General features: G+C 38.7%; 1 protein-coding gene across 2 annotated transcripts in view; it reads right to left on the reverse strand.

Annotated features, from left to right (window-relative positions):
• The window catches only part of VWF (von Willebrand factor), a 147471-nt gene that overhangs the window by 83631 nt on the left and 38191 nt on the right, over nt 1-25649 (reverse strand). For both annotated transcript variants that reach the window (XM_042835063.1, XM_042835062.1), the window contains exons 16-21: nt 24738-24978; nt 23472-23566; nt 21783-21943; nt 11539-11642; nt 5134-5272; nt 3320-3454 (exon numbers count right to left, since the gene is read on the reverse strand). In XM_042835063.1, the coding sequence (XP_042690997.1) occupies nt 3320-3454; nt 5134-5272; nt 11539-11642; nt 21783-21943; nt 23472-23566; nt 24738-24978 (875 nt within the window). The remainder of the gene's footprint in view (nt 1-3319; nt 3455-5133; nt 5273-11538; nt 11643-21782; nt 21944-23471; nt 23567-24737; nt 24979-25649) is intronic.

The raw sequence follows: 25649 nt of genomic DNA on the forward strand, positions 1-25649 counted from the left end.
TGCGTCCAGTTCTGGGCTCCCCAGTACAAAAAAGACAGGGACCTGTTGGAAAGAGTCCAGTGGAGGGCCACGAAGATGGTGAAGGGCCTGGAGCATCTCTCTTATGAAGAAAGGCTGAGTGAACTGGGTCTGTTCAGCCTTGAGAAAAGAAGACTGAGAGGGGACCTGATCGAGGTCTATATGTATCTAAGGTGTGGGGGGCAGAATGGCGAGGCTGGACTCTTTTCAGTGGTGAATGGTGACAGGACAAGGGGAAGTGGATGGAAACTGCAGCATTGGAAGTTCCGCACAAATGTGCACAAGAACTTCTTTACAGTGAGGGTGAAGGAGCACTGGAACAGGCTGCCCAGGGAGGTCGTGGAGTCTCCTCTGGAGATGTTCAAGACCTGCCTGGATGCCTACCTGTGCAACCTGCTGTAGGGAACCTGCTTTGGCAGGGGGGTTGGACTCGATGATCTCTGGAGGTCCCTTCCAACCCCTACAATTCTGTGATTCTGTGATTCTGCACCACATGACAGAATGCCTCCAGTAATATGGCCAAACACTGACATGAAAGAATATGAACCTCTACCATGCACTGATCATCACTCATCTTAAATTGTGTCAACCTGCATCACAACGGTCAATTGTATAAGCATCACAATGTGTCATATCTCTGTATTAGGGAAGGCTCATCCTCTAGCTAATTCAATCATTGGTTCATGCTGTGAAGGGGTGGAGTGCATGGAAACTGTTGAGTCATGGCTTAAACCACTGATTGATCACCAGAGGCAAGGACTGAGTCAGCCATGGGAGCACAGGTGAAGGCAATTCATCTGTGTGAGACCAAAAGGGGTGGAGCCTGACTCCACCTCTACTAGATCCCATTTAAAGGCTGACTGGAAGTTCCTCCCTTTGGAGTTTTCTACGGTGAGCTTAGGGTATGGGGGGAGTATTTCATTTTTTATTGTCTCTTTCCAATGTGATAATCTTTCTAACTATAAAATTGTAAAACACTATCCTAACGCTACCCATGCCACTCTTCCAACTGTGCATTTGTTAACTGTACAAGTTGCAATCAGATGTTCAACTCAAAAATCTGTTCATCTCTCTTTGCCATGCTTTCATGAGACATACCTTATTGGAGAAAAAATATATTTTGCTTCAAAATCAGACCTCATTCATGTCATCTCTTTTTGGCAATATGTACATTTGTGAATGACAATTTTCAGTGATGAAGCATGTGAATAGTAACATTTTCCCAAAAATTTCTCATGAACACCTTGAGATCTCATTAAGAATTGCAAGCACTGCTATCAAACCAGACAGACAGATTAGTTTCACAGAACATGGTCAAATATCCCAATAATCGTATGTTTTTGTTGCTATTTTATTTTAATCCTTTAATAAGAATATTAAAAGTCAAAATGTTTTGATACTTATGCATTAACTGTATTGTATATTATGCAAGGACTGCCCTAAAACTAATGTCTCCTATTGTTTTATGTTGGCCTGTGATATCAGAGGCAGATGTTGGTAGTATGGCAGTAGAGGTGGAAGCTTCCCACCAATACTCCATTACAGTCTGTTGCCATGCATCAGGAGGGAGCAGAGGGGCAGTCTGACAAAATGGAAGTTGATATGTAAGTACACATAAAGCAAAGGTGTGGAATTGAGTTCCTTCTTATCACTACACTTTCACCATCACTTTCTGAATGTTTATGGAGACCCAAAGAGTGGATGTCAGCACAGCCAGGTGGTGTGTTTCAGCAGTGGCAACAGTAACTGTAGGTCACTTCTGCATTTCTGAGGTTTCACCTCAGATCGTTGCCGCTGTTTTCAATTATTTTGGGGTCTCCTGTTTCTCTTTTCTGGAGGCATGGATCTGCAGATCCCTCTGCCCCACTGGTCATGGAACAAGGCCGAACCAGCCTATGAACTATTGACATCTGATTTTACAGACTGAGCCCTGCACTACTGTTTGTACTCATTAAAGTAGAAGATTCTTTAGGCAGCAGAAATAAAGAATTGGTTGGGCAAACAAAATGATATGTGTTCATTCCTCCAGCACCCAAAAGTCTAGGCAGATCACCTGCTGTCAAGGGACACTGCAAATACATTCTTAAATATGATTGTGTTTTCTATGTTTCTACCAAGTACCACTGACACTCAGCAATTTATAGGCAATTTGCAGACTACGCAAAACCTGGTTCAACTTTGTCTGCTTACTCAAAACAAGGAAAAGGTAGAGTGGTTTCATATAACACGGAGAACATTTTTTGCAGTTTTCTGGTCCAGATGCCAGTTTAGACAGTACTTCTGAAAACTGAGCAATTGAAACACTGTAATCCATTGTAGTTCTGTTAGCATGCAGATAGTCTTAACAGCTATAGAAACACAGAGCTGAAATCCATCTTTTAGAAAGCTTCTTTCCTCTCATGGAGCAGCATGAGAGGTAGAAGTGACTCTTCATCAGTTCTTCACTGTTTGTTAGTTGGAAAATGGAGGGTGGGGAGAGAATTGCAGTTCTATCAATTTTCCACCTGACAGGTTAAAAAGAGGAAAGATAGTTTCACAGCATAAATGTTTCAGCCATGATTTCTTTTCTTCATACGTGCTAAGTACTTCAGACAGCTATATTTGGTCCGCAGTTTTACTGGTCACAGAACAGTCACTACTTAGCTCTTCCTTATATTTAAGCATGCTTGAAATAGTCTTAGACCTCTCATATTTAAAAAGAGCTTTCCTCATATGAGTTTCATTGAACATCATTTTAAACTGAGATCTTATCAGCATCAAGCAGAAATGCCAAAATTGTAAGTCTAAGGTAACTGTTGAGTCATGGCCTGAAACACTGATTGAGCATTTGGGGAAAGGACCCATCAGGCCTAGGAGCACAGGTGAAGGTAATTCACCTGTGTGACTAGAAGGGGTGGAGCCTGGCTCCACCTCTCTTAGACCTCATTTAAGGGCTGACTGCCACTGGGGAAGGATCTCTGATTGGAGATCCCTCCCTTATGTAGTTTTCCCTGTGAGCCTAGATCTTCAAAGAAGGGTGAGCACCCTTTCTTTTCCCATGTAACACTATTACATTCACGCTAGTTCCTTTGCTACTATGCTCCTGTATCACCCTTCCACTATGTTGACTTTTCTGATTGTAACAGTAAGCAAAAAGGCTAATTATAGTAATACAATAATTATAATCCTACTAATCTGTTCATTTGGTGATACAGTTTTCAAGAACCACTGAGCATGAGATTATTCGTACCTAAAGTTACCAAACATTCCAAAATTATAATGAACTCTTTAAAAAAAAGGAAAGAAAGAGAAGCTTACATACATTTCCATCAAGCAACTCTATTTCTCCACCTTTATACAAAATGGTAACCCTTTTGGTGCACTTTTCACCGGTGAAGCTGCATCCTTCATTTGAAATCAGTATCCGGAATGTCCCAGAGTTATTCTTGCAAAAATCCTATCAGACAAAAATAAATTAGTAAATCATTGATATGGACATTTTAGAAACACATGCAGATGTCTAGAGAAAAAGGAAGTCTAAATATGAGAGCTCCTCTGAAAGTAATGCCTCCAATATATTATTACAATGTCAAAGGTGTATGTTGGTGGTATTGCAGTAAAGGTTGGACTTTCTCACAAATTTGAGACGAAGGTAACAGATGGTAATCCAACAAAATGGCAGCTGACATGGACTGAAGTAAGGGTGTGAAACTGAATTTCTCCATCAGGAAAAAATCGCACCCACTGACATTCATCAATACTTGCTGAACATTTATGGGGACCAAACAGGGGATGGGAACACAGTGAAGCAGTGGGGTGCTGTGTTTAGGCAGTGGCAATGGAGACATTGTGTCACCTCTGTAGGTGCAGACTTTTATAATTGTGGTTTGCAAGTTCTTGTTCACCACTAGTGAAGATGCATAATCAATAGCAATAAACACGTTGAGAAATAGCTTTCTGTGGCTGAGAATTTGTTCTATGAAGTGGTGCTATTGTGCTTTGTATCTTATAGTTTATACGGAGATAAATCAGAGGCATAACTTTCAGAGTGACCTACATAATACTCAAAGTAATCTATGTGGCAAATAAAATATATGCTGGTATGTCCATTTTTCCTACGTCAATTAATTTATCTATTAGCATTAATAGAGGTTTTGGTTCACCTATTCAAGAACGATGCACACTCAGTCAGTGATATTTTAAATAGTCTTGCAGTAGTGTATATTCTTATTGTCCCTAAGGTAATAGTATTACTGAGCTCTCACTAGCATCAGGACCATCAGCCTTCTATGGTAGTACAGGTGGTATCAAAGTGGAAACATATTTCAAAAATCCAGCCAAAGACGCAATGATGAAACTCTTCTGTCCAAGAAGAATTTCAAGGAGAAATGTACTTCATTCAAAGGTTCTTTGGGGGAAATCAATGAAACAGGACAATTTTTAACTGCAGAAGGCTATTATATAAATTAACAGCAGATCCATCTATTTTAGACCAAATTTTAAAATAAATTCTTCTTTTGAACACAGACTTTTTAATATATAATGATTTGCATTTGTAATTGCCTTAATTTCATTTAACTCTCCAAATTTGACAGCTCCCATAAATCACAGACTAAAGTTAGTGTGTATGTATTTATTCACCCTCCACTTTGCTGTGAGGAAAATGAGTAGTTTAATCCAGTTTTGTGCATGAAACAGTGATATTGCCAAAGTGAACAAGCAGAGTCTGTGCTTTGGAAGCATTTAGAGAGTGTTCACTAAATACTTTCCTAATGTATTCTGAAGAAGTCTGACTCAGTAAGTCAGTAGTAGAGGATGAAGAGGTGAGCAGAAAGGGAAAAAGGACTGACTAGTGGGCATCTAGAAATGAGATTTGGATTGTTCCTCCATAACACGCTACAGTCACACATTTTATGGCTGCCAGTTAGACACACCACAATCCTAATTCACTTCTCTATAATGTGATGTAATCTTCTAATTTCTCAAGGTACTTTTGAAGCCATTGATAAACTCTGCTCTCCTCTGCCATGCATCTGGCTTAGTGATCGAGACAGTGATACTGTGGCTTATGCAAATGCCAGATTTCTCTGGTGTAATACACAGGCATCATGGGTTAGGCACTTGACATATTCTTACCTGAGCTAATACATACTGACATTCTCCTGGAAACTTGTATTTCATTCCATCAAATGTCAAATAATGAGCTGTACCAATAACAGTGCAGGTACCATCACAGATATTTTTGGTGCATTCCCACTTTCGACCACGACACACACTGCAACAGAGGAAAATGAATGATCTTTAGCATTTATATCATTACTTGCAATGTATGAAATAAGTAAAAGAATGTTAAGTGTCAAGAGGAAAAGTGAGACAGTGAAAGTATCTCCCTCCAGGAGCTCATGAACTGATGAATCTCCAAGGGACACACAACAAGAAGTGATACAAAATAATGACCTTTCACCAACTGGAAGAGTTTTTTAGTTTTACTTGTCCTACACCAGTAATGTGTTGAACAGCACACAAAGATTTTAGGGGCCCCTAAGTTCAATGTATTTTTGAAAGGGTTGGTTCTTCAGCATAACGTGTGTTCAGAACTTTTTCATATTTAAGTATTTTTGAAGTTCTTCAAAACAAAAACTTGAAAATAAAGAAACATAGGTGACAAATAATTAAGAGAGGAAAACGGATTTTGAGCCTTTGTACATCTGTAACGCAGGAATACTGTCTAATCTACTTTCATATGAGAAAGGTGGCACCTCTGCTCTGAACCCAAAACTTTGTTAATGACTGAAGTGTGTTTCTCATCAAGATATTTGATAAGAAAATTGGAGTCCAAGTTTTATAAGCAAGTGTCAGTGATAAAATTCTGCAGTAAGCAGTAAGCACAAACATAATTAGGGATGCAGATTCTGTGCTGAAAATGGGTTGATTATAAATGCAAAAAGCTGATAGTTCAGTTTGACTTTCTTTGTGATCAGCTTTCTTTAGATCTGAAATAAACTGAAGTGTCTGTGATGTTAAAACCTAACTCATCTCTCAAGCTCCCCTGCAGGAAATAGTTTTGCACAGAAGGTGCACAATTGTACATTATTAACTTTCCGTATGTTCTTCAGCTGTATATTGTACTGTATTATTGATGTTTTCATATAACAGAATTTTCTACTTTTTTGTCTATTTTACATGCTGAGTTACTAATGTTTTTCTTGATCTGAATTAAACTGACACCAAGAAATCTTTTGCCTAGTACATCAAAGTAGCACATTTTTTGAAAAATGAGTATAAATATTCCCAGTAATCAGAACTGGAAATAAAAGTATAAAAATATCTCTGAAAATTTTTCTTGCAGGCCATTTTCAGGTTTGCTGGCTGTTGTTTGGGGAGAGGGAAGCTGTTTCAGTTTTTCACTTGTGGTATTCTCTGGGCAAATAATGAAATTCCCCAGGGTGAGATTTGATCTGAACATTCCCTTCTTTTTGCTGGGCATAGGTCATAGAGGATCCTACTGCAGACCACATGGGAATAAAGTCTCCTTATGTGTCTTTAATCTGTCTATCACATGCAGCTGTGAGGAACTTACACACTTTTCTCTGATGTCCATCCTCAGGTGCATCTCCAGCAGATCCACTTTGGCTTCAGCCTTGAGAAGGCTCTGCTCCTGGGCTACTGGCATCCTTACCCAGACAGCCTTTAATTATGCTATTATGAACCAAATGATCAACTCACTCATCAGCATAATGTACCATTCAGTAACATTAAGTGCAGAAACAGCACATTAACACCTTCAACACTTAAAGCATATGTGAGTTTTTATTTGTTTTGTTTTTACAAGGAATACATGCTTTTTGAATTTCTTCATTACAAAAAGAGGCCCAAACAGACCCTGTTGGAATATTTCATAATACTGTTAGCACCTCATTTTAGATATCCTGCTCTTCTTACAGTATCCTCTTAGAAAAGCAGTTTGATTAACTTCTAAGGAAAATTACAGGTTAAATACAAAATTTAATAACAGCAAACCTGTTTTTAATATCAGCAAATCTGTTTTTTACTGTTTTTGCAGTACTGTCAATTTTTCCTCACTGAAAGCTAGAATAGTAGTAAATTTAGTATTTGATGATGACAAAGAATGTGTTTACTCTAGTAACCAACTTTGGAGACTAAATAACCAGGACTATAACTCAGTTTGCCCTGTGGCTTTTGTTCAGAGTCTATAGTTAAGTTTAATAACATCCTTTTCCAAAGAGGTGTATCTATTTTGAAATGAAGTTCATTCTTCTGGATAGTTTATTTGACCCTAGTAATTGGAGGTATTACCTCACAGTCTAATAATAGGACACATATGGATAGAAATACTTATTTTTTCTGTACCTCAATAGTTCATACACTTTCTGAGGAATGTCAGTGTGATAACATCTTTTGAGGTCTCCTATGGTGGTGAAATCCAAACATTTTCTGTATAAGAGAATTCACATTTGGCTAGAAATAAATAGAACTCCAACCTAAACTTCCTTTTATGTAATAGAAGATGTGATAAGAGTATGCCTAATTCTGAAAGGAGATATACTAGTGGCTTCTTGCCTATATATCTTGCCAGTAATGTCTTATTGAACACCTGCTAGATTCCTCACAAGCTAAACATGGAATAATATGGAAGAAAAAATGGCAAAGCAAAGCAAGATACCTCACGTTTTCACAGCATGGGGAATTCTGAAGATAAATCAGGCAGTAAGTTAAGTTTTCATATCATTATACCTATTTTGCTCTAGTGGCTGAACTACAAAAACCATGATGTCATGATGAAACTGACTGCATTCTTTTTGTTTCCTTTTTTTTTTTTTCTTTGTGTGTGTGTGTATGTGTGTGTGTGGTATTCTCTTTCTTCTTGCTCCTCCTTTCTTTAAGGAAACAAACACCTTAGTATAAACTCAATTATACTGAAGCATATAATTATAATAGTGTAACAGAAAAAATAGATCAAGATTCTTATTAAAAGAAAAGCAAGCCTTGCAAAGGCCTTGCAAAAGCCTTGCAAAGACAGCAAGCCTTTTGTTGCTATGACACCTAATAACATAAGTTTTGCACAGTACCTTTACAAATAAGCTTCAAGGAAGTAAATACCATAAGCCTCACATTAAAATAAGGGAAATTGAGAAATAAAGATAAGAAGATACTTCTTCATGGCATCTACCCAAGCCTCCTGCCTTTTCTGGAAATATTATGGAGATTCACAGGTCTTACTGCTAGATCTGCAGGTATGAAAGGGATTCATTCCAAATGAATAAATTGATTTGCTAGCTAGCAGGAGACTGAGCAAAAATAATAATAATAAAATCAATAAGCCCACCAGCCACTTCACTGTGCTAACATCCACTGTTTGATCTCTGTACATTCTGCACGTGTCGATGAATGTCGATGGGTGCAATTTTTGCCTCATGGAGGAATTCAATTCCACAACATTGCTTTGTATGCCTTTCCAGACACACAGACAAATGCCATTTTGTCAGAATGTCCCTCTTCTGCCATCTGTCACATAGCAACAAAATGTAGCAGAATTCTGGTAGAAAGGTTCAAGCTTTACTGCAATACTGCCAACATCGACTTCTGACATCAACGGCCAACTTAATAAAATAGGAGGCATTACTTTCAGAGTATCCCTCATAAATGATGACAGATAGACACTATTACTGCCCTGAGGATTTTCTAATCAAGCTCCGTAAGGGTGGGGAAAAGGGAATTCTATCCCTACTTTACAAACGTAAAAGCTGTGGGATAATAATTCTAAGGTACTTTCCCAAGATCAAATTGCTAACAGAAGCAGCAACAGTTACAGAACTGCATTGTCTATTGCTTTAGTCTGGGAGTAATTGTTTAATCTTGAAAACGTTTCATGAAATAATAAAAACTGTGCAGTACATTTTCTTTAAAGAATGAAATTTCAGTAACATGAAGCCTATTACATCCTTTGTTATTAAATCTAATAGGCAGAGTAAGACCAAGATTCTTTATGTATGTACAAAGCCAGATTATGAAGTATATGGTTTTTCAAAATTCAATTAGAAGAAATAAGCAAATTTCTTTTGTGTAGTGCTTCATAAACACTATTCCAAATTTATTCATCCACGATTCTTAGAATGACAAATTTTGCCACTAGCTGAGACTTGGAGACATTACATTCTTCATGAATTAAGGTCTCCCATATGTCAAGTCAAATATACATGCCAAATCTGACACCTCCGTCTTATATATTGCATTTGCAGGTGTCCACATCTGGCTAGGAACAAGTAAGAATAAGAACTCCTGCAAGAGCAGTACAAAAAGAAAGAAAAAAAACAAAGAGGAAGAGCTCCAAATTGCAGACTTTCAATTCTTCTCAATTCTCAAAGCAAAAGTAATTTCCTATATCACTTTGTAAATGACATTTGACTTGATATTTGCTGAGAAATATCATGAAGCTTTTCAAAGTCATACAGTACAAACAGCTCTACTCTCCCTTATTTAAATAAATTTATTTTCCAGGTTTTTTTTTCTGTATTCAAGAAAAAATACCTAAAATAAGATGAAGGTCTTACCAACAAGAAAAGCACAATTCTTAACATTTTCTTCATGCTGACATTGAAAAAAAATTCTATCTTTAAGAAGAAATGTCACTTACAGTATCACTGCCAGAAATAAAGGTTAGAAGAATGAAGCAACAAGGCTACGACTATTTTAAGATTGAAGATTTTATGAATGACTGAAAATAAAAGACTGGGCATGGTAATTATGATGAAATGCAAATATCACAACAATGAGAAGGTGTTTCACCTCTTTTTCAATAAAATTATAATTGCATCTGTATTTTAGTTGGGTCACTTTTGCCCACTTGCAGTATAGACATACAGTTGTATGTATATCTATCTACATACAGATTTCAACTTCTCCTCCATCTTCCTCCCTTGACATACAGTTTTCTCCATGCCTAGTCATACTATATGACTTCTAGTATAACATACAGCTTTAAAGAAAAAATAAACAAGCAGCCAAAACACTGGAAGTGAACTATTTCTATATAAAAGCATGAAAACTTGTATCAAAATCTAACTGGTTGTGATCAGCCCCACTAACATAAAAATGCAACATTTGAAATTATTGTTGCTGAAAGACCAATGCACAAAGCAAAACGAATGACTCTTTAATGCTGCTGGTTCTCTGATCCAACTCCATGCTTTTGTACAATGGATAATGGAAACACATCTCTCAGATGTGCCACAGAGCTGGTCACATGCATTTGGAGTAAAATGCATGTGAACAACTGAAATCCAAAGAGAACACTGTTTCCATGCCACTACTGGCTGGATGCTGTACACCTTGTACACTTGGGTATCTTGCATCTGTGCATGAAGTGGTACTATTCTTTACAAGTACGCATGGAAGGCAAAAACACCTATACAGAACAGTGAGTGTGCTATCCAGGCAGAAGCCAAAAGATGTCCAGTAGGCAAATAAAGTATACCTTTCCTGAGGCTCTTCTTTACCATTTACATCTCTAACGTTTACCTGAAGAGTTTCTGTCATATTACAGTTGGCATATCGTGGCCTTTCTGCTGATAAATTCTTCTACCTAAAAAGGACTGATTGTAGGATTTCATGAAAAGCATGGCAAAACTGCTTTACAACAAAATGCCGGCTTCGTTCCTTCCACTACAGAGCAACTCCTGTACTGATTATTGTGTTGCAAGATGAAGCAGCAAATCCCCTACCTACTGCCTATAGAGGACCTACACAGGTATATAGGCTACTTATTTGTAAAGCACCACGTGAAACTTGGCAGATATGGCACTGATCTTTATGCCACATGGAAAAGGAAGATGTTGGTCTGAGCAACACGTATTATTGCACTACATATCCTGCCTTCATACAAAATTGATCCATCAAAGAAAAAACTGTTTATATACACATGCATAAGGGTTGTTCTGAAAGTAATGCATCATATTTATTTCCATGGAAATTACAGCAGATATAAAAAACACAACACTATTTGACAGAGCAAATTCACAGCTACAAAATACTGTTTTTCAGCAGTCACCATCATTAGGTATGTATTTTTGCTGGCAATGAACAAGAGTCTGCATGCCATGCTCATAAGAATTTACATAGCTATCAAGAACGTGATGTTACTGTCTGTTACGTTACTGTTGCCTCTGCTGATACACACCGCCTCACTACCTTCTTGTACAAACATCCACTGCTTGGTTTCCATACACATTCAGCAAGTATCGATGAATGTCAACGCGTGCAATTTTTTCCACTTTCAGTGACACCCCTTTGCTTCATACACACTTCCATGTCAGATGCCATTTTGTCAGGCTGCTCCTTTGCTACCATCTGCAACATGGCAACAATGTAATGGAAGGTTCAAGTTCTATTGCCTTACCACCAACAACCACTTCTGACATGATGGAACAACATAATAAAATAGGAGGCATTACTTTCAGAGCAGCCCTCATATTTAGAAATACATAAGGCTTCCTGCAGAAAAACACAGTTCCATTGACTCACCAGGTGTTGCAGTCCTTAGTCACTGTCTCTCCCTTGGCATATTCTCTTCCATTGTGAAAACACGGGCATCTCTCAGGAGCAACACATTTGTTCTCATGTCGCACCTAAACAAAACACACAGTCTATTAGCATGCAGACCCAGCAGTATATACCAGGACTCAGAATAGGACTCAGCACAAGAAAATGTAAATAAAGGAAAAGATCAACAAAGATTCCAAGATATTTGACGTAAGAAAGATACAGCAATTCTAATTTATTTTTTTCCCACATTAAGTAGAGCTAAGGATATGTAAAATCATTCCCTTGTTTCACTGGTTAAGCACCAGCATAAACTGCTAGAGGAACAAATTTGAGTACAACCACAATGAAAATTTCAACTTGACCAGAAACAGTATGTGGAGCAGGTTTAAGATTTTGTGATCACAGACAGCCTGTTTCCCTGAAAAGCCAACCTGACTCAAAAATTTGCAGCAGTCATTCTATTTCTTTCAAATGCCTCCTACCCAGAACACCAGGTAACTAAAATAACTGTAAGTCCATTCAAAATATTATTCCACCCTAGTAGGTTCCGTTACAGAGAAACATGGTGTTATATTCTAGCATTTGCTTTTTCAGTTTAGGATTAAGGATAAACTAAGGATTAGATTATCTTTGTATAACAACAAATACATTCTGCTTACTACAAATATACAAATTTTAAAAAAAATAAAAAATGGGTTTAGACCACTCCATTTTTTGTCAGGTTTGTTGTTGTTTTATTTTCAACTCCCCTTCCATTCTGAAGGCATTCAGTTTTACAGAACATAAAGTCAAGACTACTTATGTTTTTTTTTTTTCCGCTTGTTTTTTTGTTTTTTTTTTTTTTTTTTTTTTTTTTTTTTTCACTTCAATGTGGTTCTGTAAAACTAGGGAGAAGTTTGGCTCTTGCTTCTTGGAATACTGAAATTGAGAGTGTTTCCCTTCCCTCTCACTCAGAAGTCACAAAATATCACTTTCTCAACTTAAATACTTTCTGTAAAACCATTAAAATAGTTTTCTTTTTTTATTAAATCTGAGCCAATGAGATCAATGTGTCTGAATACTTAATAAAGTAGAATAGCTCTGTCTTCTCCTATGGGGACCTAGAACCATCATAGGGAATTACAAATAAAAAGGATTTCACATCCCAGAGACCATTCATTCACACATAGCACTGTGGATTATGGGGAGTTATCATGCCAAATAAACTTATGTCAATAGAAGCAAATGAGAATAAATACTTTTCTAGATGATAGAGCTGGGGTTCTGCGTCAAACCTAATCACTGTAAAAAAACAGGCCAAAGAACTACATGTTTCATAGGGCACCCCTTCCTGGTTGTATTCAGGAAAAAGTTGTGTATGACTTTACACTTATACCTACATTCCTGAATTTTTCAACTGTGTTCATCAGCACTGTTCACAACAGAATCAAATGCTAGTTCCTGAATACAGAATTAGGGATTACACTTATGTTTAGTAAAAGGAATTTTAGAATCCGTTCTTTAGAATCCCCTCTACTTGCTTTCTTATGCATCTATGTGAAGCTAGTCACAGCCTGTGCCCAGCTCTAAAAACTGAATAGGCTGACATATGTTTGTGATGGAAAACAACAGATAAAAACCTTTGAAGTTACAGAATTATTAATTCACTAGCAAAGAGGAGAGATACCTTGTCTGGATGGTGCAGAGAGGGTAAGCAGGATGTAGAAATTTGAATATACGTAATCGAGAGTGGAATTTCACCAGAAGACTGATTACTTTTCTCCTGTAAAACCAGCTATACTGGTACCACATCCAGATGATAACGGGGCAACGCACTGCCAGATACACTGAGTTACATGCCTGGTGAGCACAGTACCATGCAGTCATTATCTACTAGGCCAGAATCATTATTAATAAACTGCTTGATTTTCTATGGCATCCTATCATTCCATTAATATATAGCATTTAATACAGAAGATCAAACAGTGCCTCAATTGATGGGAAGCAACCACTGCAATGACTATAGCTGCTTTTTGCACTACCTCACATTCTTACAGTAGTGCTCTTAAGAGTGCATCTGTCAGATTATAGATGGTTGACTAGATGCTGAATCTCTCCTCAGCTAGGGACCTGATAGACATGTCCACCACTTCCTTACCATCTTCCTAATTGTAAAATTATTAATACATTTTGCAAAAGTGAGGGCACTTTTACAGACCACAGAATCTTTAAGATTCCTCTGCTCTAAACTTTGTCTTGCTGAGAATGCATCTGAAGCTCAATCAATACACTTTCACTATGTGTCTCACTACAAGGTTAACTCAGATTTTCAGTTTCTCCTCATAAACCTGACAATCTCAGTCAGCCAAAAGTTATGAAGAAGTAAGGGATTAATTAAAGGAAGTTAGAATCCACTAGCTGATGTAAGTGAAACAGCCTGCCATTGTAGATGGTTAACACAGCACTTGTATATTTATTATTAACTTCCAATGAGAAAAACCTGGAGTGCAGCAGGCTAATACACAGAAGTATATTTTTCCTCTTATTTCTGCATATATTTTATGAAGTATCTTTTCCATTCCAAAGACAAGCAGGGAAATTTCCCCGCCTTCCAGACAGTTAAAAAAAAAAAAAAGAATTACTTTTCATGACACATCACAACACCCTGAACAGTTTTACATTTTTATTCCCTGCCAGATGGAAAGTAATTGTGATGCAATTATATATGAGTCTATTGGAAGACTGAACCATACTGTCATCTGGTGGATAGAAGAGCTTATTTTACTAGTTGAGTGGTTTTCTTTCTGTTTTTGTTGTTGTTGTTGTTGTTGTTGTTGTTGTTGTTGTTTTGTTTTTTTTTTTTTGTTTTTTTTTTTTTTTTGTTATTTTAAAGGTGGCCTAACCCCTCAGTTGAATTCAGTGGCACACATCACTGCTGAATCAAATGGAATTTCTCATTCCAGAGTGTTCAGGACTGTATTGCCTAGTGTAAGAATCCTTTATTTTTTGGCTCAAAGCTTGCTTCCTGAAGTATTTCTTGTGACAAAACTCTTGATTGATTTGTTGAGGAGGCAAGTGATGAGCGCTACTGTGTGACAATCGACATCACTTCAGGAACAGTTGAAAGCCCCTTCCTCCAGAGCTGGATGCTCTCCCTCCTATAAATTGGAGCAAGACATTTATTTAATGGCTTAGTCGAAGGCAGGATACCCACCATGAGAGTGCTGTCCTTCCAGATACAGTCTGAAACTTTTTTTGAGTGTACCTCCTGGACTTGCATGGGGCGATATTTTCGAAAACTTAGACGTGAGTCCTTCTCCAAGAAGACTGCTCCGCATTTTGAAACTTTACAGTTTATGTGTATACCTCTCGGGGGCATGTGAATTAATTTTGAATAGGTGTGTGCCTCCTCGAGAAGATCTCTCTGAACTTTGTAACTTAAGTGTGAAATTTGAACTTTTTTGTGTGCTTCCCTCAGAGAAAGGGAAGAGTGATTGGACCATTTGCATTTGTTTAATAGGCGTTGTGTGCCTCCCTGGGAGAGGTAATGAGTTACCTGAGCTTTTCAATACGTGCACCTCCACCTCCTTTAGTGTAGGTCTTTCACTGTATTGAAAAATGAGTGACAACACTGACACCATAAAAAGTGAAGATGCATTATTTGATCTTTTAGAAAAACATGGTGCTCGACCCTCTTTATCAGGTATGGATTGAGCACGACAGAACTGGTATAACTTGCAGAGTGTTTCGGACCGTATTAGTGTTCTGCAAAAGAATGCTCGTACCCGAGCTGGAAAAGGAAAGTCATTTATTTGTGCCGTACTCGGGGCTACTTTAAAAGCAGCCGTGGAGTTCCGAGATGAAAAGCATTCGGCAGAAACCCAAACTATACAAGCACTGCAGGAATCGGATAAAATAACACAAGAATTGGTGAAAACTCTGCAGAATCAAATAGTGAACCTTGAGGAACAATAAGAAAGAGAGAAATGTAATTCAGCTTTGTTGCAAATGGCTTTTAAGGAACTGCTAACGTGTAAGCATGCCAGCCATACCGTCACCCACAGTTTGCCTCGAGAAAAAACTTTTCCTCAGGTGGAACTACCAGGAATGAAGGAAAGGCTAGATAAATTAGAAACTCCAATAGCCCCATTGCGTCCTTTGATAAAAACTGAATACACATTCGGTAACAGTGAGGATCTAGATCCTCAAAGGAATGTTAAGGAAATTCCCTTCTCAGCCACTGAACTAGCGAAATTGAAGGAAGATTTTAGCCGCTCTCCAAAGGAATCTGAGACAGAATATGTATGGAGGGTGAGTTTCACTGGTGGCGACCAGATTCCGTTAACAGAAAAGGAGGCAGAAGGTTATTGGGGACCAGGAGTATTTTTAACTACTGGCAACAGTTGTGCTCCCTGGTCATTAACGCAAAGGGCTGCCTATTGGGCAGGTGGTCTCAATCCTTTAGAAAGGGGAGACCCCCTTGCCATTGCTGGAACAGTTGATCAGCTAGTGGAGAGTGTTCAAAAGGCTGATTGTCCCCAAATGATGTATGATAGAAAGCTGCAGCCACACCGTGAATCACCTATGATGATGCCTGTTGATCCTGAGAGAATGGCTGCTTTAATTAGAGGGCTTCCAGAGTCGTTAAAACCTATACTGATACAACTGCAAGGAAAAATAGAGGCTATGTCTCAGGGAGAGAGAACCCGGCCAGTGTTAGAAGGAACTGTAACCCCCAACCATCTGCAGTCACGAAACAAAGTATGGACATAGGGGGAGGTTGCCCAAGCAACCCAAGTTGCTTGGGAGGTTGCCCAAGAGTTAATTAACTATGGAAGAAAATATGGGCCAGTGATTTCTTCCTCCACTAAATTTGAACCAAGGGAAGTAAGACTTGCAGCAGGCAGCCTTGCCCCCAGGCCACCTACCCAAAGCTCAGTGGGACTGGAAGGGTCTCATTGTCAGTAAAAACAGGTAGGTGAAATATTGATCATAAACATAATTGTCTCTGGATACTGGGCTGACAAAAGGGTGTTCCATGAGATTTGATGAATGCATTACCTACTGTCAGATTAGAGAAATTAATTAACTGGTGGCCAGAACAAAAGCTCCAGAATCTTGAGGAAAGCAAAACCCCAGGCCCTAGGTCCTCTCCCAGGGAACCAGAACAGCTATCCAGGCCATTAGAAAACTGATGTCTTCGCCCCTCCCATGTGAGCGGGTGGGGGCGGTAAAGGGTGGATGCATGAGAAAGCTCACAACTACTACAAAGGGAAACAAGATCCTCGATTTAACACCTTCTGCCCAAAGGCCTCACCACTCTTGTCAGTTATCCCTGTGAGTCACGATCCAGTGGCTGATAAGGCAAGGAAACACTGTTACCTCCCTAGCCAGACTGTGTCGATTGACTCAGCTAACCTGAGACCTGTTTCCCTAACCTTAACGGGATCCCTTAACAAATATCCTTGGAAAGCTAAAAGACACCCTGAAAAAGGAATATGAAATCAACACTTGCTGGATTGGTTCCTCATTTCTTTAACCACGTTAACAATGCCCAGAAAGGGCAAAGTTGGTGTCTTGTTTTATTTTACAGAAGATCCCCGTGGGACCTTGACAGAACACAAAAAGGCTAATAGCTGATTTTAACTATTTGTATTTTGTCAGAAATACTGAAGATTTGATCATGCTAGAATACTGAATGTACCTCTTGATTACATTTTTTGGTTGCAATAGTGTTATATTTTGTGTTGTTGTGGGTGGTGATTGGTATCAGTCCTTGGATCTGTTAAACTTCACAACTGGGTTCAGGGTTTTTACAGGTCATCCTGGCTTACTGGTACTCCCTGCACAGTGATACCATTTCTTTTGACCCCTTCTTTCACCCCTTTTTACCAAACTGATTATGATTTGCATGCAACTCCTCCACAGTGTTTCCAAATTCCTAACAAACTCGGAAATGAATCAAGGAACCCATCAATATCTGTTAGATGTGCTCACAAAAGAAATCTATCATAAAGCCTTTTTGCACTGATGCTTTTCAGAGTCACACCAGTCCAGGAATTCCATCTAAAACATGGTTGCTGGAAAGTGCCTAAGTTTTAATAAGAGATGTGTATGTTTCTGGGATTACCCCTCTTTGATGGTTTGTACTGTGGGGGCATCCTGCACACACTATCCTGTGAAAAATTTGGTAGACTGTAACAATACTTGAATTTGCCAAACTAATATTTGTGTCTCTCAGCACTTGAATTGTTTTGGAAAAGCTCAAGTGGAAAGTTCTCAAGACACTAAATCATCTCAGAAAACATTACATGGCAAGTCCACATATTGTCAGATTAGACTAGACACGCTTTTAGTGAATTAACTGAAATGTAATATTGTATGGCTATTCATAAACACCACAACGTCTTCTGAAGAATTCCCATCTGGATCCTGGCTTACACTGGGAGTTTCTGGGTGGAGGAAAGCAGCTGACACAAATACCTCTCTTTGTCCTACTTATCCATTATTATTACTGGCTATTGTTAAATGTACAGTCATTGCCAAATGTACTCTTTTCACTTTTATCCCACATCTTTTATTCAATATGTAACATTAGCGTCACCACTCCTGAAGTATCACCAAGTGGTGTCTGTGGCAAATTGAGTGATTCTAATTGTTGTCTAAAGATTGATGATAATGATAAAGTTGTTAAACAAATTGCCCAGGGTATACGGAAAATAGCTTATGTTCCTTTCCAAACCTGGAAAAGCCTAGACTACGATCTCTTTTCCTGGCTTCCACGTGGCCCATGGGTCAAAACGTATCCTGTTTTATCTACTGTGTGTTGTTGCAACTCTTATGTTTGTACCTTACATGATTCCATGTTTTACTCAACTTATACAATGTGTTGTATCCTCCATGTACTTTGTAACCACTTCAACTGATGATGGACAAGTCCAACAGATCAGGGCAACATTTGTAACCAAGCCCAAGAAATCCTTTGTAGTAATTGTGTATAACTATTATCTTCCCCTTCTCCTCCTCCTCCCCTCCTGCTTGTTTGCTGGGGTTTTTTTTCGTCCCTTTTCTTTTCCTCAACACTGTGGAGGGTCGCTTATGCTTGTTTTCAAACAATCTTTGAGCCACAGGGTGGTGTGAGAATCCTTCTTTGTGGTTTTTTTTTTTTTTTTTTTTTTTTTTTTTTTTTTGCTCAAAGCTTGCTTCCTGAAGTATTCCTTGTGATAAGACTCTGATTGATTTGTATTGATTTGTTGAGGAGGCAAGTGATGAGTGCTACTGTCTGACAATCGACATCACTTGGGAACAGTTGAAAGCCCCTTCCTCCAGAGCTGCTTGCCTCCAGAAGAGAGTGCTCAGGAGTGTTCACTGGCAGAAGATCTGGCCTGCGACTAAACAGTTCCAGCTAGGTATGGGAAAATTGGGGATTGATACCATCATGTCCTGTGAAAAACAGGATGCAGATGGGCATCCCTGCTCCCTCTTATCTGCTGGCAAGGCCTGGAAGATGGGAACAAAGGAGTTTCTGCTGAGATCCTGGAGCCAGAATCTGCCACTCCAAGGAGAGCTGACTCAACCACTTTGGAACCATTGAAAAGGGGCTATCATCACCATGGTCATCGTCATAGTCACCAACAGAACAACAATGCCCGATGACCCCCACTACCAAAGATCAATGACTGAACTATGAACCTCGCTGGATCCATGGTGATGACTATCTCCCTCTTGCTTTCTATAAAGCCTCCTTGCTTCTTCTTTTCTATCTTTTCTATTGCTGTCCTTCTCTTCCCCATTACCCTAATTCATAACAGTGTGTCCTCCCCTTCCCCATTTCCCTAATTAAAATTTGTAATAAACTGGTTGGACCAACATTTGAAATGTTGTTTCTTAATCTCACACCAGGTATATAGATAATAAAAGTACTTCCTCTCCCTCCTGTAAGTTGGAGCGAGACACCTAGCAAAAATGATATGTAACAAATGTTTGATAACAACTCCAACCAACTGAAAATAAAATAAATTATATAACAAAGGAGAAGATTAAGTACTAAAAAGTTGATTTTTTTTCCTGTTGAATTCCTGAGACCTGAAACCTAAAAATAAACATACACCTCAGCCCTGCAGTAACCCACATCTTCTCTTGCAAATAGTAATATCCAGCATATATTACTCTGAATAGGCGTAAAAGAGCAATAAACGATCTTCTGCATTTTATACAGTCTGAGTTGCAACATTTGAAAACACCTTGCTTTATACCTCATCTCATGAGAAAATAGTACCTGCACATCTGTAAGTGCTACAAGTAGCAAACAACTGTAGGATATTTTAGCCCTCCAACAAAATAATCTTTTTCCAACATATATCAGATACTTCCATCTACATTTCATGCACCAGGCATCATAAATTTCACCCCAACAGTTCTCCTAGGCAGACAATTCAAGACTGGCCTCTACTTCATAAAAAGCATACCATGTTCTCCACCTCTATTCTACTCATGGAATTCTTGGGGCTATGCAAATGTAACAGGCAAAGAGGTAACAAACTGCCTCTAACCAGTTTAGGAGGACTTGTGAAAGGTATTAATCACAAGGACAGTACCATGAAAGAGTAGCTTACCCCATCTCGAAGGCAAGAGCACTCTGGAACATTCCAAAGAGAAGTTAACTCTGAATCAAGATATTTCTCCCTCAGTTGCTAGTCCTTATTCAACAAGGATAAAAGGGAGGGGAACCCAAGTTCACCTTTTCCAGTCACACAGATGAATTGCTCACACCTGTTCTCCTAGTGCTAGCCCATCTCTTCACCAGATGTTCAATCACTGGTTCAGACACTGACATAAGTCTCCATATAGCACCCAATCCCCAACTGCCAAGGGAGATCCTACACACAACACTTCACCTGCCCAGCTACTGTTCTGTACTGTACAGCTCTGAACACTGTTTTTCTTTCACTCAAGGAAAAATAGCAGTAATTTGCTTTCCCTTCTACACTGGATGCTTTGTATCAGGGCTCTAAGCTGATATTGAGTTCACAGTCTGTCTTCACAAATAAGTATTTGTTCAATTTAAAGATTACTTAAACAACAGTTACATTTAAGGGTTGCGGGGGGAGGGGGGGGACGACGACATAGTCCTGAACTCAAGAAAGCATGTTCAACACACTATCTGCAATTCCAGTATATCTCTGGCATCATCTTAGAAAGTATCACATTCCACATTCCACCCCATGGGGAGCTCCCTTGTCTTGTAGCAAGGTAACAGCAGAGGGAGAGAGCTGACACAGAGATACCTAGAAAAACTTGGCTGGATGTCGAGTAGGTAGTTTTATTATGTGTTTCTGCATATTTCTCTCTCTGATTAGGGAAATTAAGCAGGATTGAGGAATCATTAGGGAGGACATGTGAAGAAAGAATAAATTGATAAAAAAAAAAAAAAAAAGGTTTGGCTACTTGGTTATAAATTATTATTTCAACCTAAACTTCATCTCCTATGCAGGTATATTAGTTAGAAAGAATGAGCATTTGTATATTAGGACAGGCCAATAAAAAGAGCTATATTGAAAGTAATATATCTTATTTCCTTATGTTGGCCTGTGACATCAGAGGTGGACACTAGTGCTACAGCACTGGGAAAGCTGGACTTTCCCAAAATTCTCCATTACATTTTGTTGCTATGTGACAGACGGCATCAAAGGGGCAGTCTGACAAAATGGCTGCTGATATGGGCTGAAGCAAATTGATGTATGGAACTGATTTTCTCCATCAGGGAAAAACTGCACTCACTGACATTCATCAACACTTGCTGAACATTTACAGAGACCAAACAGTGGAGGGGAGCACAGTGAAGCAGTGGGTGCTTTTTCAGCAATGGCAATAAAGACACTGTGTCACCTCTGCAGGTGCAGATTTTTACAATTGTGGCTTGCAAGTTCTTGCTCACCACTAGTGAAGATGTATAGCTAATAGTAGTAGACATGTTGAGAAATAGCTTTTTGTAGTTGAAAATTTGTTCTACAAAATAGGTGTTATTGTGCTCTCAGTATTTGTTGAAATTTCCATAGAAACAAGTAGGAGACATTAGCTCCAGAGTGACCTATATAGACACTTCAAACCAGCCATAACTTTATAGTCATTGTGAAATGACTCACAACCATGTTTCCAAGCTGCAAGACTACTCTGATGGGAAATAATGATAGCAAGAAATCGAAGGTGGTATGCTTCAATTTTGTGCAATTACGCCTCCTTACCATCCCTTTCGGACACAGGCATCCAGATATACAGCCATGGCTGATGCATTCCAGGTCAAAATTCTGGCAAGTCTTGGCACACTCCAACCCTTCAGCTCTTGGGTTATTTTCAGGACAGATAAGTGTTACCATAGGTGATCTGCATGTCAAGCTTCTTTTTACTTGAAAAAATAAATTCACAGAAATTTCTTTTACAACTTAAGTATTGTTAGCATAGTATTTTTTTAAAGGATGTTAGGTAATTAAGTTAGGATATAGAATAGAGTAACACCACTACAGTTAGGCTAACACAAAAGCATGAATTCTAACACAGAAGCAAAATTATTGTACTACAGTAAATATTATCCTACCAATATAAACAGACTCCGAATTGCACTAAAGTTGCAAGTACACTTTATTTTGAAACATATTTCAATCTGTAGGCATTGTACACAAGCATCATCACAAAGATCTTCTCAGATGCATCAGCAGCATACTGCATCTAAGTCCACCTCCAAAACAAGCATAACTCCATCAACAACTGTTAATAAAAATGGACACAGTGTAAATAAAATACTTTCAAATTCTGAAACTTCAAGTGAAACTTTAATTTCTGAGAGAATTTCCTAAAGAACTCTGCATTACTCTTTCAAGCAAATGAACTATGTACACCTGAGGATCTCTGGTGTTTTCTTTCTGTTTTGTTTTTTGTTGTTGTTGTTATTGTTTGTTTGTCTTAATGAACTATTTCCAATAAAATTATGTCTTTGAAGCATTAAAGCAAGAATTTGGTGAGAGGTAAGTATTGATGTACTCTTAAAAGTCTTAACCTGAAGGAGTTACTGTTACTGGTGGTCTAAGAAGACATATTTAGTAGGCTGCCATGCTGTTACCAGTCACTCAAATTTGCAGTATTTTCCCTCTAGAAGCTTGGCAGTAAGGATGTCTGACAGTTAATTCAAAGAATCAAAGTCAATCGATAAACTCTTGTCTTGAACTCATCAACCAAAAAATTTCTCATAATATCCTGAACAAGTGCATTTGGTTGAATGCAATGAGAGATGCTATATTTGTAGTTATTCCCGCAGATTGTGCAGGGGTATTCCCAGGCCTCACCAAATCCCCAGTATCCCTGTCCTCTCAGAGACATTCAGCCTCAGATTGACCTCTCCTATCAAAATTCTAGAGATCTCCATCTGGGTATTAATGGAAAATCACAAAGTCCCAGACCACTGGTGTGATGTTTTTCAACACAGTGGATTTCTCTGTAAGGCAATTTTCAGACTCCAGGAAATTTAAAATTGAAATGCCTGCTGGCTGAAGGCACAGTCAGTGTCCAGCAGCAGGCTAGTCTTCAGACAAAAAAAAAAAAGTTTGCATGCACTGGAAATGAAAGCTTGTTGGCCAGAAGAAAGAGGTATAAATTTGCCTAGTTACTGATGTCATACGATCCTAGAATTGTAACTGGAAGCTTCAGATCATTCAAAAAATCAAAAATTCAAAAATTTTTAACTTCTATAAATACAAAGAAATTACAGTGTCTAAATGTGATTTTGAGAGGTGGGATGCAATGAGCCCCGCACCTGCCATTTGTATCGTGTAACAAAATATACACATACACACACACCCCATCTTCCCAACATCGATTACCAGAAGACCAAAGATGAAAAAAGGAGAAAAAACAGGAAATATTAATTAATGCATACTAACTTCTGGCAGAAGGCTTCTCATCAGCAAAAACATCTGGCAATAAGGCACCAGGAGCTCTACTTTTACTGCAGTGCATGAAACCATCTTCACAATAGCTAAGAAAAACAGAGTTCATATTTAACAAAGTGACATTTGTTTTATTTTTTTTCCAGCTTACGATGCTTTTTCCAGATAGGCCTACAGGAAACCAGCGAGGGTAACAAAATTATACCTCTAATTTGGACTGATCTACTGCTCTCCATCCAATTATCAACATTAAAGGCCAAACTTCTTTGAGACAGTCAGTGATGCATTAGCATGGTAGCTGAGCTTTACTTTTGTCCCTGTCCCACTGAACACAATGCACACTTCTTTTTATGCACAGACATAAAGCTGAGCATAATTATAGTCAAGTTTGCTATGGAGACAGGTAATGGACCACGAAGTGTCTGCAGTATTTGATTTCTGTGGTAGCAGAAGACACTGTTCCAAAACTAAGTATGTCATGAGCATGTATCAATTACATCCTGCAGTGGAATTGCCAGGTCAAAGCCTGAACCACTATGTGAGCACGTGAATGCCTGGAGCGGCGGAGGGGGAGGGGGGCGCCTAGATCCACACTTCCCCTCACTCCCTGTCTCAGGGGTGCTTCCAGCCATGCTTCTGGAAGCACATCCATATTTAGACCCTGAGCAGTTCCTCTCTCCCCCCTCCCTTTCTGGTGCATCTGAGTTCAAACTGGTAAAGGCTACATTCCTCAGCTTGTCCTTCTTTTGCTGCTGAGAGGAGTGAGTTCATTCCTCTTTCTTTGATATCTTGTTCTGTAACACCTGCATCTCAAATAAAGGCTCTGTCATTGCCTTTGTTTGCTTTACACATCCCTACTCTCAATGTAACACTACCCAATTTAACAATTATAAATGCTATTTCATATTTGTATCTTTGGTAAGTAATAAGGTTTTAAAATCTGTTAAAGGTATCGCAGTACACAAACGTAATTTTGAAAGCCTACAAAGTAGCCATTGTCAGTAAATAAACTCCAAATGAAACTGTCATAAACCGCTCACAGAATAAGGCTTAATAACCTGTTAGTTTTTTAAAATTAAGATACCATTTGAAATGATATGAAGAGATGCAATGGCAAAATTTGTTTAGTTGAAAGCAAAGAAAATTGTTCTCTTCTAAACTGCTTTCAGAGGAGATAATCAAACTGAAGAACTAAAGCACTTAGTCAAACCATCTAAAAATTTCTGAATCTCAGCACGTAGCAATAAATCCTGTACTTACCACATAGTATAATGATCTGAAAAGATATCCTCTGGCTGGAAGATCTCACCATCATAGTAACAAGAGCACTGGGACTTTGGTACACACTCTTCACTCTCATCCAGGTAGTGCCCGGGTGGGCAGTAACAGCCTTCTGTGCAGAATTCATCACAGTTCTCATCTGGGAAGGACAGAGATCGGCACGTCTGGTTGCACAGTGTCCCACACTGCTGGTAAATTTGGCCTTCAGGACAGATCATTGCTGTGGAAAGATATGTACATCAGGAAGACCAAGTCTTGAACTAAAGAAAAAAATAACAAATTTTAATAACAGAAATACAACTTTATTAGGGCAGAAGCTAGTAAATCAAATGAATGAGAGAGTTTCTGAAAACCAAGATTATTACTCTGATCCACCAGGGAGCAAAAAGAAGAAGTCTCATGACTTTCAGTCAATTTTCTCTTACCCATCAGCCAGAAAACAGAACAGCAAAGTTTTTTGGAACCTGTAGTACATTTCTTCTGTTACTCTCAGTGCACTATGTGATGTAATGATGTGGGATACTAATAACAAACATCATAAAACTATGACCTTCCACACCTTACTCAACATCACTACATCATGCTTGATACACACATAAACAAACAATTATTAACATGCATTAAACACACACACAAATGCATACATACATCAGGAATTACTGACTGTACTCCAACATCAAATTCCCTTGTGGTACACATTGAGCATCCCCATTTTTCTGTATCACTCACCAAGTGGACACAGGTCCATGGGCAAACTCAGTTCCACAGAGAGATTTGGACTTTCCAGAAGCTGGGAAGTCCCAAGCCACTTTTCCCATCAAGCTCTGTACATGTACTGTGCAGAGCTTATCTCCCTCTACAGTATGTAGAGAGCTGGATTGGGTAGGAACA

The sequence above is a fragment of the Centrocercus urophasianus genome, unplaced genomic scaffold (assembly GCF_019232065.1).
Source record: "Centrocercus urophasianus isolate 14NV4802_14NV808 unplaced genomic scaffold, USGS_Curo_1.0 seq_5, whole genome shotgun sequence".
NCBI lineage: Eukaryota > Metazoa > Chordata > Aves > Galliformes > Phasianidae > Centrocercus > Centrocercus urophasianus.